General features: G+C 52.6%; 1 protein-coding gene across 13 annotated transcripts in view; it reads right to left on the reverse strand.

Annotated features, from left to right (window-relative positions):
• The window catches only part of LOC136371211 (microtubule-actin cross-linking factor 1-like), a 136,276-nt gene that overhangs the window by 41,192 nt on the left and 80,581 nt on the right, over positions 1–14,503 (reverse strand). For all 13 annotated transcript variants that reach the window (XM_066335139.1, XM_066335141.1, XM_066335134.1 and 10 more), the window contains 3 exons: positions 13,551–13,750; positions 12,364–12,859; positions 10,302–11,773 (listed from right to left, as the gene is read on the reverse strand). In XM_066335139.1, coding sequence (XP_066191236.1) covers positions 10,302–11,773; positions 12,364–12,859; positions 13,551–13,750 — 2,168 coding nt within the window. The remainder of the gene's footprint in view (positions 1–10,301; positions 11,774–12,363; positions 12,860–13,550; positions 13,751–14,503) is intronic.

Here is a 14,503-nt window from a genome sequence, read left to right on the forward strand (position 1 = left end):
CCTGCTACTTTGGGATGAATTATGGCATCGGGATAAAAATACAAGGTGTTTAATACAGAAAAACGTGCGGCATTGCACTCCAAAAGCACCAACACCGGGAGAGTCAGACCGAGATCTGAGCTTTGCTGTGCCACAGCTTCACCAAAAGCCTTCCCACCTGGCCATGGTGAGCCACAGCCAAGGAAGATGAAATCCCGAATATTTTTTTTTATGCACTCCCATCCTAAAAACACTGAGGCTTGGCCAAAGTCGTGGTACGGTGTGGTGGGAGCCGAGCTTCCACATCCCCAAGCTCTCAGACCCCACGTCCCAGCTCCAGCTCCACATTCCCAAAGCTTTGTTTTGCTTTCAGAGAGATGGGAACGGATGTTTTGTGGAAGGGAATGGTTCAGGGGGGAATTGCCCATTAAATAGCCCGAAGCGCTCCTCAGATGGAGATTTTTGCACAGCGGGAAACCTTTGGAACCCCTTTTTTCCCCTCCGACTATTAAATATAACCAAGGAAAAACAGCAGGAGGTGGAGAGGGAATGGAGATCTGTAGGAGGATTCTAAACATCCCCTGGAGAGCCTCTTTGGCCATTCAGGACATGTCCCCTCCACATCCCCCGAGCCCTCCTGGACAGACAGCCGGACATTCAGCCCTACAGCCTCCTCCAGCCCCAGCTGCCAACACTGCCAAGAGTATCCCAACGCCTGGATTTTTTCCCCTCGGCGGGGGACACCGCAGCTCCTGGTCGCTGGTATTAATCCAGAGCAGCTGAAACAACAAGAGGACAAGGGTGCTGTGCCAGCAAAGCCACCACGGTTCCTCTGCCACCACCTTGGCCGGGAGCTGGTGGAGCTGCACCGTTACTGCTCCGGGGCCCCTCCACCAGGAATCCCAGGCATCCGGGCTGGGGCGAGGAGGATTTTTTTGTTCCACTGCGAAGAAGGAACGATCTCTCTCTCTCTCCCTCCCTCTCTCTCTCTCTTTCCCGACGTGGAGCTGCCCCGTTTCACAGCCAGAAATTCTTTTCCCATTTCCTCACCGAATCACGTGCCAGGAGCGAGCCCAGTCTTCCTCCGACCAACAGTTCCCCCCTACCAACAATTTTTTAAACCATTAGGGAAATATTGGGTGGGGATGGAAGCCAATTGGAAACCTGCTGTGCCTGGCCCGAAGATCCCAGCCACAGCTCTTGCAGGTTCCCCAAATCACGGCTTTAAGCCTCCAAGTGCCACCCCAGCGATGGGGACAGGAGCCAAACAGTGCTGGGAATTGCAAGGTCAGGGCTTTGTTTGAGCCTTGTGTCGCTGAAAGGCATGGATGTGGAAGGACATGAAGGTCCTGTCTGATTTTTATCCTCTCAGGTGTTTCCAAGTGACCGCCAAGACCCCCTCATTTGGCTTTTGCTCAGTCCCCAAACCTCCCACAAAACAGCTCCTGTCACCCAACCCAGACCTGGACCCACCCCAGGCCACATCCTGCAGCTCACCCTCAGCTAAAACCCACCCAGAGGTTTTTCCAAGACCTTCTCCAAGTAGGAGCATCCCCATTTGTCTCCTGAACCTGCTGGTTTCAAGCTCTCCTCATATGGCCATGGGCACCAGCGCGTGGGGACGGGCGCTGTCCCCGTCACGGGCTGATGTCACCCTGTTTATGGCTCTGCTACATCCTGCCACCGCTGCTGCCACTGTTTACATGGCACAGCACTATTTAGAAACCAATGTATTTTTAGTTTTCTTTTAATGCATCTCAGCAGCTGGAAGCAAGGGACCTGTGTTATGTGACGAGCGAGAGAGCTCAGAGGCAGCTCAAGATCTCTGATGGACGGGTCATTTACGAGATCAGGATGCAACCAAGGGTCTTATTCACCCTCAAAGCTTCTTTACACTTCACCTCGGTGCCTTTCTGCCCTGGGAGTGCAGGGTGGATGGAGGAGAGCTCCTGGTTTGGCACTATGAGTTTTGTCCCTCCACATCATAAAATCATAGAATAGTTTGTGTCAGAAGGAGAGGAAAACTCATCTTGCTATGGGCAGGGACATTTTCCACGAGATCAGGCTGCTCCAGCCTGGCCTTGAGGGATGGGGTGGCCACAGCAACCTGTCCCCTGTGTCTGTGATTTTGTGTGTCCCCCATATCTGACTCCACAAGTGCCACCCCTGAGCTGGGACGCTGTGCCGTGTCCAAGGAAGGCAGAGTGGATAAACCCAAGTGCCTCCAGCCCTACAGAAGGACTGAGGGCGCATTTCACCCTCCTTCAGACGCCGCAATAACAGCACAAAGCCAAATCGAGCACACACAAAATCTCCCTTAGAAACGGCGCTTTAGGTTGCGCTGGGATTTTTAGCAGAGGATTCATGTTTTTTTTTTAAAAGCCTTTGCTGCATTTGTCAGGTCAGAGGAACTGCTTTCTTTCCCTCTTGCCCTCCTCCTCAACTCATTCCTTTTCCCAAACCTCTGTGATTGCCATTCCAGTGCCTGATCCAGGGGCTATTCCCACCCCGCTGTGCTGCTCCGGGTGCTCCCTCATCCCTTTGGCTCACAGCTGACATCCAACCAACCTCCCACCAGGGCTCTGCCACCACTCAATCCCTCTTCAAAGGCTACAGCTGCTCGGGATGCAGGGAGCCAGCACATCTTTAAATCAGCCATTTGGAACCTGGAGCCTGTTCATTCAGGACTCTCCTCCGCAGGGCTGTGGGAGGAAACCTCAGCAGGCCCCGTGGAGATCTGCACCTCCACGGGGGAAAGTTTTAGGCAGAGGTTAAAATCCAAACTCCCAAAGAAACCTCCTGCACTTTGGAGGCACAGCTGCAGCGAGCGCTATTAAAAAAAAAAAAAAAAAAAAAAAAAAAAAAAAAAAAAAAAGTATAAATTCAATTAATTTTGTTCCTGCAAGAGTGCAGGAGCTGCACCGCAGCGCTTTTGCTTGCAAGGGAGCTAATATAGATGTTGGTATAAATAATTCTCCCGAACGAAGCCTGGAGCCCACGTGTTACAGCAGCACTCAGCGTTCCCATGGAACCCCATCTTCGTGCACAGAGAGCCCCAAAACCCCCTGGCAGCAACCTGTGAGTCAAGGGTAGAGCCGTGTGCCTGGGCCCTCGTGGCCAGGAGGTGAGAGCTGCTGAAATGCCCATTTTTGTCCTCAGCTGCTCCATTTTCCCTGCAAATTGAGACACTCTGAGCTCTACCAGCATCTCACTCCCACCCCACTGCCCACGGAGTGCAGAGGCTGCTCCCCAGAGCAAAGGGGGACAACAGGGATGGGGTGATTAATGAACTGCTCTGAGGCTCTTTAGGAAGTGAGGCAAGTGTGTTATCATCCTGAGAATCCTCTGCATGGGAGACATCGAAACCACTCCTTCAGCAGGAGAGCTGGCGATTGTTCTTGAAAGGCTGCAGTGACTAATCCAAGCCTGAGTCCTTCCCTGCTTGCTCCAGACCCAGTGGCCACAGTCCCTCCCTTCCCAAGCCTGGTTTGGATGCTGTGGGTGATGGGAATGTCCCCACAGATTCCCCTTTCCATGGCTGCATCCTGCCAGGACCAGGCTCCTCTCCCTCCTCTGCTCAGCCCTTGCAGACAAAAAGCTTCCCATCATCTCCTCCTCCTCCCTCGGATCCTCAGCTCTCCTGGTCTTATGCAAAGCCGGTATTTTTAGTATCTCCTGGAAACACTGCGAAGTGTCATCACCACCAGCTAACGAGTGCTCCGGAGAGAGGACATTCCTCCTCTGGCCCATCTCCCTTCGGGCTCAGACGTGGCAGGGTCACTAAAGCATCTGCAAGTGGGTGGCTTTTGGAGCACTGACCCAAAGGCAGCTCCTGAAAGGCAGCGTTTGATCACAGCCCGATTGTTTCACGGTCAAGGAAAGAAAAGGAAAGGAGGGAGGAAAAAAAAAAAAAAGAAAAAAAAAAAAGCCTTGCTGTGATTTGGTTGATCTCAGCAACTCTTGGCTCAATTTGCTCTTGTTCTGGGGATCAGGGAAGCGCCTGTGCCTCTGCTGACACGTCAAGGTCAAAGCCCACCCGTGGTTTGCTGATGAACCAGCACACCGGCAGCCTTCCCTCTGGAAAGGAGGAGCTCCAGGAGTACATTTGCTCTTCCCTCAGTGCTAAAATTCACTTCCAAGGAGCGAGGAAGGAAGGCTGTTGGGGCCACTCTCGTGCAAGCACAAGATTGCCAGGATAGAAATGCAGCCAGCCCCATCATGGCTCTGCAGCAGCTGGGGTCACTCTCCCCAGCCAGGCTTGGTGACAGCCCTGTCACCCAGCACAGCCCATGCTTATCACCCCCCATTTATCATCATCCCCTTCCCCAGCGAGGGGAGATGGTGCCTTTAAGGCAGCTTAACAGCTGTCAGAGAGGAGGCATTTCTGCCTGCGCTGGCTGATGCTGAAAATACAAGCCAGAGATACTTTAAGTAGGTCTGGAAAGCGTTCAGCGAGAGAAGACACCACCACGCAGCCTGTCCCCACTCCCAGCCCAGTCCCACCCAGCTGCTCCCAACCCCACGACTGTCGGGAGCCTCACGCATTCCTCCGGGGGCACAGAAGGGTTAAAAATACCCTGGGCCAGGCTGGGGCACAGCAAGTGGCAGAGTGTGTCCCTTCCCCTGCCACATCCCATTCTCAGAAACCCACCTCCCCTCGCCCACCTGCCGGGGTTTGGCTGTTTGATGGGGTGTGGAGTGCCCAAAAAAAGCCACCCCGGAGGCGTGGGCTGGGTGCTGGGGCATGGTCTGTGTGACCACTTGTCTTGGCTAAGGGTCACTTGTCCTGCTGCCTCCAGAAATGAAGGCTTTGAGTGTCAATACCTTGTGCCATCAGCACTCGGAGTCACTCCTGCTCTCCAGTGCAATCCCAAAATGGGATGCTGCTTTTTCCCCTCTGCCCATCTTCTGCTCTCGTTAGGAGGGTTGGAATGAGATGATCTTTAAAGTCCCTTCCGACCCAAACCATTCTCTGATCTTCAAGAGCAGCTCTGCAGTGGCAGGAGCAGGGAGAACCACAAAATCATTGAGGTTGGAAAAGACCCTCAGGACCACCCTACAAAGGAAGGTCACAAAACGCCCCTTGTGCACCCAGGGATCAGTGCCACAAACCTAAAAGAGCTAAAACTTCTGGGGAGAAACCCAAACTTTGATCCTCCTGCAAAACATCCTCTGTGAAACACTGCAGGATGCTGGGCAGTCCCATCCCCATCTCTCCCTGCCTCTGACATCAATGGCTTATGCAGGGGACACGATGAGGTGACAGCAGTGGCAGCCCCCTCTCCAAAACCATCACCCTCAGGCAGTGACACCTGGGAGAAACCCAGGGACACCAAGCAGCAGTGACACTTCTTTGAGTCAGCTCCCTGGTGGAAAGGTTGGGGGAATTACGAGTCATAAATAAAGTGCTGAGAGAAGCTGACAGCCCCAGGCAGGAAGGGGGACAGCAGGAACGTGCCCTGGCTCCTGGGCTAACTGCTGCCTTCTCCCAGGGACGACCTGGAGCAGGGTCAGAATGGCATTGGAGTGGCCAGATGAGTAATTCTGGTTTGGGCCTCACTGCATCACTATTCCCAGGATTTTTTTCCTGGTTTTGTTGGTTTTTTTTTTTAATTGAAGCAGACAAAGAGGGTGCTGGAGGCACAACGGCTGCGCGGGCTCTGGCCGACCTGACCTACTCTAAAATAAAGCAATGAGGCTTCAGTTATTGCTGTCTAGGGATTCTCCCTCCCCCTCTTCATCATCCAGCATTAAACCTTTATTGCTGTGACACAGCACCGCCAGAGTTCACCGCATTGAGCAACTCCAAAAACCCTTCCCCCCCAAAAAAACGCCAGGACGAGAGGCAGGATCCCAAAATCCCATCTCTTCCCTCCGCCGCCTGGGAAAAGGCATCACCCACTGAAAGCTGGATGCTGGAGACCCCCTCTCCTGCTCCTCCCTCCTCTCCAGGGTGGGGTTTAATTCACTCTGGGAGGCCAGACCTTGGATAAACAGCCTTGGCTGTGCCAGCTGCAGCAGGTCCTGGCTCGCCACATTCCTGTGCCCTGCCCCAGCGCCGCCGAGCTCAGCTGTGGTGACAACGGGAGCCACCAGCCCACGGTGTCCAGCCAAGCACAGACACATCCCCAGGTGTCCCCTCCCCTCAGCCAGCTGCACCTGCACCCACCCAAAGTGACAAACCCTTTGGTTGTGTCAAGCTCGAGATGCTTTTTTTAATTTTTTTTTTCCTTGGGTTTCATTTTGAGGGAAGTGCTCCGGATTCTTGCAGAAATCCCTTCTGGCTGTTGAGCGCAGCTCGGAAGGAATGCAGGGTTGATCCTGCTCTCATCCTCCTCACGGGGACAAAGTGTCCCCAGCAAAGCAAAACACCCTGGCACCATACAGCTGAGATTCTTCCCTGGAGGAAATGTCCACTGTGGCTGTCCCATCCCTGTAAGAGTTCAAGGACAGGTTGGACAGGGCTTGGAGCAACCTGGGAGAGTGGAATGTGTCCCTGCCCCAAACCATTCCATGATTCCAGGACTGGGGAGGCACCAAGATCCTTCACTCCTGAGCACTGCAAGGCAGAGAGCCCAAAAATCCCTGCCAGCTGACCCAGGGCTGAGCATCAACGCTGTGCCTCGTAGGTGAGATTGAGAGTTTGTCCAAAAACAACACCGTGGATCAAAGAAGGTCCCAGATCAGAACTGCCAACGCCGAGCCCAAGCCACGCTTTGAAACCCAAGTTCAAAATCCACTGTGTAAAAGATAAACAAAAGCCAGGCTTAAGCTTGCTTAGCCAGGAGGCCAAGCTACCCCAGCACAGATGTCTGCCCCAAAACACCCAAGAATTCGATTCCATCAGCTCCAGTGGCCCGGGCTGATGGGTGTTCTTTGGCCAGACAGGACCAGCCCATGCCTGAGGCTTTCTGGCACCTCTGCTCCCAACCAGAAAACCTCACCTCTGCTTCTTCAGTGTTAAAAGGAGGATGAGCCACTTGCACTGAGCAGCACAAGCTTTATATCCCATTCGTTTCATAATTTTTGAGGTGAAGATTTCTCACACTCAGGGTCATCCAGCTGATCAGGGCTTGGTGCTGATGGAGAAAGAGCAATGCAGAAACCCCCTATGGCTTCATGTGAGTGACCCCCCTGTCTCATCTGTACCTGGGGAATCACTTCCCTGGGGAATTCTGCTGTTTACCAAACTGAATCCACAGAGCTGTTATGTTTAGAAACATCTCAACTGTAGCTCATTTGATTCCAGTCATTAAAATTTAATATTAGCGTAAGCTTTGAGAAACCTGAGCTGACAGCAGAGACAGTGAAGGGGGAAGAAGTGCCCCAGCCTGGAAACTCCTACGAGCAGCTCCTGCTGGTGCCTGCCACTTGTCCCTCCTGCTGAAGAGCCCAACTTGGCTGTGTGAAGCTCTGCACAAAGATTCTCCCGGCTTTTAGCACCTTTTTACACAAAAAAGAAGCTCCTCGGAGAGGCAGCAATGGAATGAGAGCCACTTGGGTTAAACTCCTGCTGGAGATCAGGAGTTAAAGATGAGGTTCCTTTCCTCTGACAGCTTAACATGAGCTAAACCCATGTTATTTCTTCTGTGGCACAGCTGGATCCGAAGCGATCCATCGGGATGTCCATATAAGCACAGGCTCCAAACCACAGAAATGCCTTTCAGCTGCACTTGATCTCACCACAAAACTCAGGGCTGAATTCGATGACCCCTTCAAGTCTCCTCCAGATGGGGTTTCTTACAATCCTGCTACAGCCAACCAGTCCCTGCCTGGTCTTCCCACACTCCCTGAACTCCAGCTCCACCCTGGATCATTGTCCTGGCTCCTGATGGCCGTGAGAGCTGGTGAGGACCCGTCCCCAAAATCTGCATCCGCTGGCTGAAGCAAAACCCCTCCTGCAAACAAAGCTTCCCCCTGAGCACAATCCAACAGCTGCTTCCCAGCCTCCTGCCTCGGAGGAACGCGGCCAGGAGGAAAACTTACAGCGGGCTCATCCATCCCAAAGCCAGGATTAGTCCCTCTGTGACCTGGGAAAAGGGGCTGCGGGGTGGAGAGAGAGGAAATGCACAAATGGCAGTTTTCCAAAAGTTAAGGAGGTTGTGGCCTTTTGGGGAAAGAAAAGGGAAAAGGAAAAATACAGGGGGAGCTTCAAATAGGAGCTGCTTCCAAAGTCATCCGTTCCCAGCCTCCACCAGAGCCTTCAGTGTATCTCCTTTATTAAAATCTGGACACAATGAGTCCAGAAGTGCCCACCTTTGTCAGGGCTCCATTGGCAACTTGCCCGGAGCCCCGGGGCCGTGCCTGATTTGCATCTCATTTACACAGATGTTCATTAAAATTAATGCCTTAAGACATAATATCTGCCTGCATTTGAGCCTTCTGGACAGACAGAGAGCGACCGCTCCCGGAGAGCCCCCGTCACCCCATCCGTCACCCCGTCCTCCCCCCGGAGCACTGCCAGCATCCAGAGCTCCTCTGCTCCACCAGGACACTCCGGGCACGCCCCTGCTTTGCAATCCAAAGAGGGCAAGAGTTGTGATATTGTCTTAGAGAGTGGATTTATTGGGAAATAAAAGCCTGGCACGAGCAGTGGAAGCCCCCCGAGCTCCCCACGGAGCACGAGCCAGGATTTTGTACAGCTCTCCCTCTCCAGTCCCTGCTGATGCTTTTCCATGTGCAGATCGAAATCTGGGATTGTATTTCCCTTAGACAGGAGCAGAAGGTGAAGCTTTGCCAAGATCAGCTCTGCAACCTTTCGGATTTGTGCAAAAATCCCTCGGGATGAACCGCGCATGGGAGGAATGGAGGAAAGGGGGAATGAAGGAATGCTGCTGCAACCACGGTTGCTCCATCCTCCACTCGTGCTTCTCCCCCACTTCACTCCCAGCCATTACACAGCAAAACCTTCCCCACTCACTGCTGCAGCTTTCACTTTCCCACCCACAAAAACCCCGACTGCTCCTCGTGGCCTCGATGGCCAACAAAGGACTCTTGGTAAGGACACCTCAGAGCCCCAAACCCCCTCAGCTCAGGTCCCCCACAACTTAAAGGGTCATCCTCAAGGTCACTGAGCTGTGGACCACGTGCAAACCCCACGGTGGGCTAAGCTGCTCCTGGCCCAGTCTGGGTTTTGTCATTGTTCCTAATGAGAGCTGCTCAGCTGGGAATAATCCCTTGTTCTGCAGGAAAGGTTCACTGATTCTAAGGACTCAAATCTCCTTTTTGGATATATTTGTTCCAAGTGACTCCGTGGTCTGGAATGGTGAATTGAAATCCTTCTCATCCACATCAGCTCAAAAGCAAACTGCCCAACACAAGCAACACCATCAAGTGAATTTGTCCCATAAATACACTTCAGCTCTTTTTTTTTGTTTTTGGATAGGCAAACCCCAAAGCAGGAACACCTTGTCCTGGTGAAGGTTTCACAGAGCTGCTCAAGTGGTGGAACGGGATCAATTAGCCATGAGATGAAAAGTAAATGGCTGTAAAGCTGCCTCTCCCTCCCGCCCCCCCATTAACACCAGGAAATGAGCAGCCAGATGTAAATCAGCCCAATCATCGACTCCTGAGCACATCAGGAATAGAAGTTTCACAGCAAGAGCATTTCTAAGCCCTGTTAATATAATTAATGTAGTGTAACAGCACGACCCAACATCATAATACTGTATAGAAATATATCAAACACACTCCAACTCTTCCCTCTCTCAAATCTTGATGGTCTCCCATCAGCTCCTTGCTGGAAATGTGAACAGCTCACATAAAACTTCACCTTGGTTTTATTTCCTGGATGCACTCCTTGTCTCAGTTCATCTGTGGCACTTTTTGTACCCAAGGATCTCAGAACGGACATAATGTGTGACCCAAGAGGAGTGAACAACAAACAGGAACAGAGGGCCAGGCAGAGCCAGACCTACAGGAGGATCTGGTCTGGACTAGACTCTCAAACAGTGCAAATTCACAGCCCAGGTGGACTCAAACCCCTCCCTTTCTCCCCCAAAATCTAAATGCCACCCACGTCTACCAGCCCACGAGGTGCTGGCACGCCAACATCACACATCGCCAGGAGAACAGGGATTTTCCTGCCAATCCCAGAATCTTTCCACACCTTTTCACCACAGACTATCAAGTCCACCAGCAGGATTACACATCCTCCAGAGCAAGGATGTTACAGTGCAAACCCACTCAACAATCACAGCCAACAAACAACGAAGACGCCGCGGCTTGAAGCCCACAAAAAACCGCAACGAGAAACCACTTTAAAAAAAAAACAACAAACAAAAACCCATCAAAAAACCAAACCATTATAGAATCAAACTCACCTTGAAGTCTGCCAGCTGCTGGTTGATGATCTCCACCTCTGTCCCCACCACCCACTGCAAGGCCTCGTTCTCCTCGGCCGCCGTGGTCATGTGGCTGAGCTCCTTCAGGCGGCTGTAGAAGTCCTCGACGCGGGACAGCGTGGTCTCCACCTGCTCCTGCCGGTTCCTCCCTCTCTCTGTCAGCTTGCTGCACTGCTTGCTCAGCGTCTCCAGCTCCCTCTTCAGCCCCACCAGGTCGGGGCTGCCCTCGTCCTCCAGCATTTTCTTGCACTCGCTCTCGGAGCACTCGATGTCACCTTTCAGGCGGTGCAGCTTGCCCAGGAAGGCACGGACGTCCTCAGCCTGGGACTGGAGGCTGTCAGAGTCTCTCCCGATGGGGCCCATGCTGTCCAGCTCATCATCCAGATCCGCCAGCTGGGAGAACATCTCCCTGACCCTGCTGTTGAACTGGCCGATGCCTTCCAGCTTGTTTTCCATCAGGGCGCAGCAGTCGTTGACTTTCTGCTTCACGGCTCTGAAGTCCTGCTGAGCCACCTCAGCTTGGCTTAAGAGCTGGGAGCAGTCAGATCCATCTGGAGCATCTTCTACCAGACCTTGAGTGAGGTTTTTCAGATAATCCACTTGTGGCTCCAGGGCCTGCAGCACCTCCTGCTGTGCCCTGAGCTTCTCCAAATTTTTGTTGCTGCAGGCTTGAGGCCCCAGGGCATCGTAGATCTCCAGCTGGTGTTTTGCCCCTTCCAGCTTCTTCTCGATGTTCTTGAAGCTCTCCTGGAACTCCTTGAGCCTCTGGGACATTTCTTCAATGGAGCCAGTCTTGGTTTGCAGCTCTTCTGTGATGGCATCCATCTTCTGGTTGACGTCGGCCTTCTCATCCCGGATGTCATCCTCGTCCATTTGGGAAGCGTCAGTCAGGATGTCAGCAGCACTGTTGAGCATCTCCAGCAGGGACCGGCGCTTCTCCACGTCACTCAGCATGGCCTTGGACCTCAGAAGAGTGGCCTCCAGCTGCACTGGATCCAGGGTCACCTCCAGCTCTGCCATCCTCGCCTTGCAGTCCTCCACCCAGGGCAGGAGATCGTCCACGTGCCGCTGGTACTTCTGAGCTTTCTGCAAGCAGTCCTTGAGCTTGGAGTGTCTGTCGGCAGCCTGTTTGCTGAGCTCCTCCCAGTGTGTTTTCAGGCTGACCAGCTGGTTCTGCAGAGTGGTCTTCTCCTCCCCAGGCTGCACCGAAAGCAGCAAAGATTCTCCCTCGGCCACGATCATCTCGTAGGAGCCGCTGTGTTGGTTGAGACTCTTCTGGAACTCTTCTTGCTCCTGGATTTGGCTCTGCAGCCTCTCCAGTTTGGCAGAAATCGGTTGGCTCTGGGCTTGCTGGCACCTTTTGTCATCCAGCCAGGTCCTGAGTTCATCAAACATGTGCTGGAACTGCTGGGAGCTGGCGAGCGCAGTCTGCAGTCGGTTCATCCGGTCGGCTGGAATGGCAACGAGATTAGATGGTGACAATTAAGCTCAAATCAAATAAGCGAAGTGCAATTATTTAAAAATCATCTCAGATGCACCAACTGTGTTTTGATTAACAGGAAGGAGCTTTCCATTGCATCACCAGCCCCTTTTTTGCTCACTGATTCATAAATTTCTTAAGTAGTAAAAGGCAGCGGTAATGCAGAAGTCTCAGCTCTCCTGACCAGTCTCTAAATGTAACCTTTGAGAAACCAGAAGATGCATCCCAAGATCAGAGGGTGGCCACTGGGGTTTCTTCATGCCCCAATCTGAATTTAGGAACCAGTTGGTTGTTTTTTTTTTTTCCAAGAACGTGCCACCCTGCTTGGTGAAGAGCCACATCAGTGGGGCTAAACTCCTCTGCTCCCTCCCCAGGCTCAGGTATTTCTGGAGCTGGAACTCTCCCATGGTTTAACCCCCACAAAACTGCCATGAAGAACCCTAAAGAGTGATAAATGGTGCTTCCCCTAATATTTTCATAAACCCAGTGATCTCTTGGGCAAAGAGCAGGGGTGGAGCTTGACATCCTGACATCTCTTAAGCAGCTCCTCCTCTATCTCACCTGCCAGATCTTCCAGCCCTTTGAGGGGAAGTGCCACCGTCTCCAGACGTTTCCTCAACTCATCTTTGAGGTACTGCTCCCCAATCAGGACGGAGAGGTCATCACAGAGGGTCTGAGCCTCTGAGATCTCCTCTTCCAGCTGCTCCAGGTCCGAGCGGATCTCACTGGTCTCCTCCAGCTGCTGTTTGACAGCATCAGGCTGGGTGCTGATGGCAGACTGGCTGCTCAGGCGCTGCCCAACAGCCTTCACCTTCTCTGAGAGGCCCTGGAGAAGCTCCTGGTACTGGGTGCTCTTTACTATGGCTTGGTCGATTTGGCTGGAGCGGGAATTGAGGCGCTCCGTGAGCTCGGACCATTTCTGGTTGACCCCTTGGAGCTCATCCTGCACCTGGCTGGTGGATGGAGAAACATCTCCAGGGCCAGTCAGGATGCTCTGGGCTGCCTGGTTGAGCTGCTCGTGCTGTTGTCGGCGAGCTTCGAATTCCTTCAGCATAAACTGGAACAGAAATAAAATAAAAATGTTTGCGTAAAACTGACAGCTCCGAGTACACACAGTCAAAACAAACCAGACCTCCAGGGGTTTTATCCAGCCCATGGAATCAGCAGAAACAGGCCCTGGGATGGGACAGCAGTTGGGCTGGGTAGCCCAGGATTTACTGTGACCTTGGAAGTTAAAAAGCTGGGAGGGGTCTGTGACTTCAGGACTTTGCTCTCTCTCTTATTTGCCTTGTAATGTAGCATAAACCACTTAGATGAGATGAAAATCTAATTATCTCCACTGGGGCTTTGTTTTGCTCCACGATGTGGCTGGTTACAGCCATGTTAGGATTTGGAAGCAGGAGGGATGGAAGGGCCAGGCTGGCAGGCAGAGGGGCAGCATTAGCAAGTCCTGCAGAGCGTCAGCACAGGCCTTGTTTAAAGCAATTCCACTCTCCAAGAGGGGCCAAGTGATTCACTGGTGAGTCAATCCAGCGCGGGAAGGGAGCTGAGCACTGCACCCTTTTCAAGTTACTCACAGCAGTTTGGGCTCAGCGGGGTTTGGAGGACTTGGAAGAGGAAACCACGAGGTCTCTGAGCGCTCACTGCACACCAGAGTGCCCACAAAGGCAAGCACAACCCTTCCACTTCTTCCTGGACGAGGGAAGTGGAAGAGCTCCTCCATCCACAAAGACACAAGCCCCTCTCACCTGGACCTGCTGCTTCTGAGCACTCAGCATGTTGGGGTCGATGGAGAGGGGGCCCAGCACACTCATCATCAGCTCCTTCTCCATGAGCCAGGGACGCAGCTGAGCCTCAGCAGCTTGGAATGTGGCCAGCTGGGTCGCCGACTCCTCCAGCTTCTGCTGCCGTGCTGCCGTGGCCTGGCTGGCCCTCTCCCACCTGCAATCTGAAGCACCACCTCTTGTTAGCCGTGGTCAAGCTGCTGGGCAGCTCACCCCTCCAGCACCAAGGTTATTTTTCCCTCCCCGTGGTTTGGGGGAATCTCTGTTTTCCCAGCGAAACCAGCGTGGCTTTATCCGCTCTCCATCTAATAAAGCCATCACCCAAATTTAGTGGCTGCACAGAAGCTTCTAGGAGAAGACCTTGCAAAGGAGGATTTCTGTGCTCCAGTCACTGCTGCCATGAGCTGGGCTGACCTTGGGTGAGCCACCTCACATCCCTGGCCTGATAAATGAGGATACTCTCGTGTGTACCTGTCCTCACACAGCACACTCAGAGCCCCTGGACTGAGTCAACACGTTCCTTCTACTTCAAAGAAGGGAATCTCTGGGCTTCTTTTTGAACACGCAGCCTTGTTTAGTCAACACTTAATTACCTAGGATAGCCTCACTAATGACTAGAATTTTATATCAAGCAGTGAAGATTTTAATCAAAATAATCAACCTGTGCCACTAACAAATTCCCCCCTTCTTTCTTTTTTTTTTTTAAGAAGCAGTTTGAGGCAGCAATCCTTTAAAATCCACATCCATCACAGAGATTTCATTAATCACGACAGCTCTCGTCTCAGGAACACCTTCCACACCAGACAGCTCAGAGATAGGTCTGCTATTTACTGAATTTTAATTAGAAATGACTCTGCTCTAGCGTGACTTTGGGGTCGCCCCACACTCCTGAACCACATCTAACGTGATGTTTGGAG

This window comes from Sylvia atricapilla, chromosome 24 (genome assembly GCF_009819655.1).
Source record: "Sylvia atricapilla isolate bSylAtr1 chromosome 24, bSylAtr1.pri, whole genome shotgun sequence".
Lineage (NCBI taxonomy): Eukaryota > Metazoa > Chordata > Aves > Passeriformes > Sylviidae > Sylvia > Sylvia atricapilla.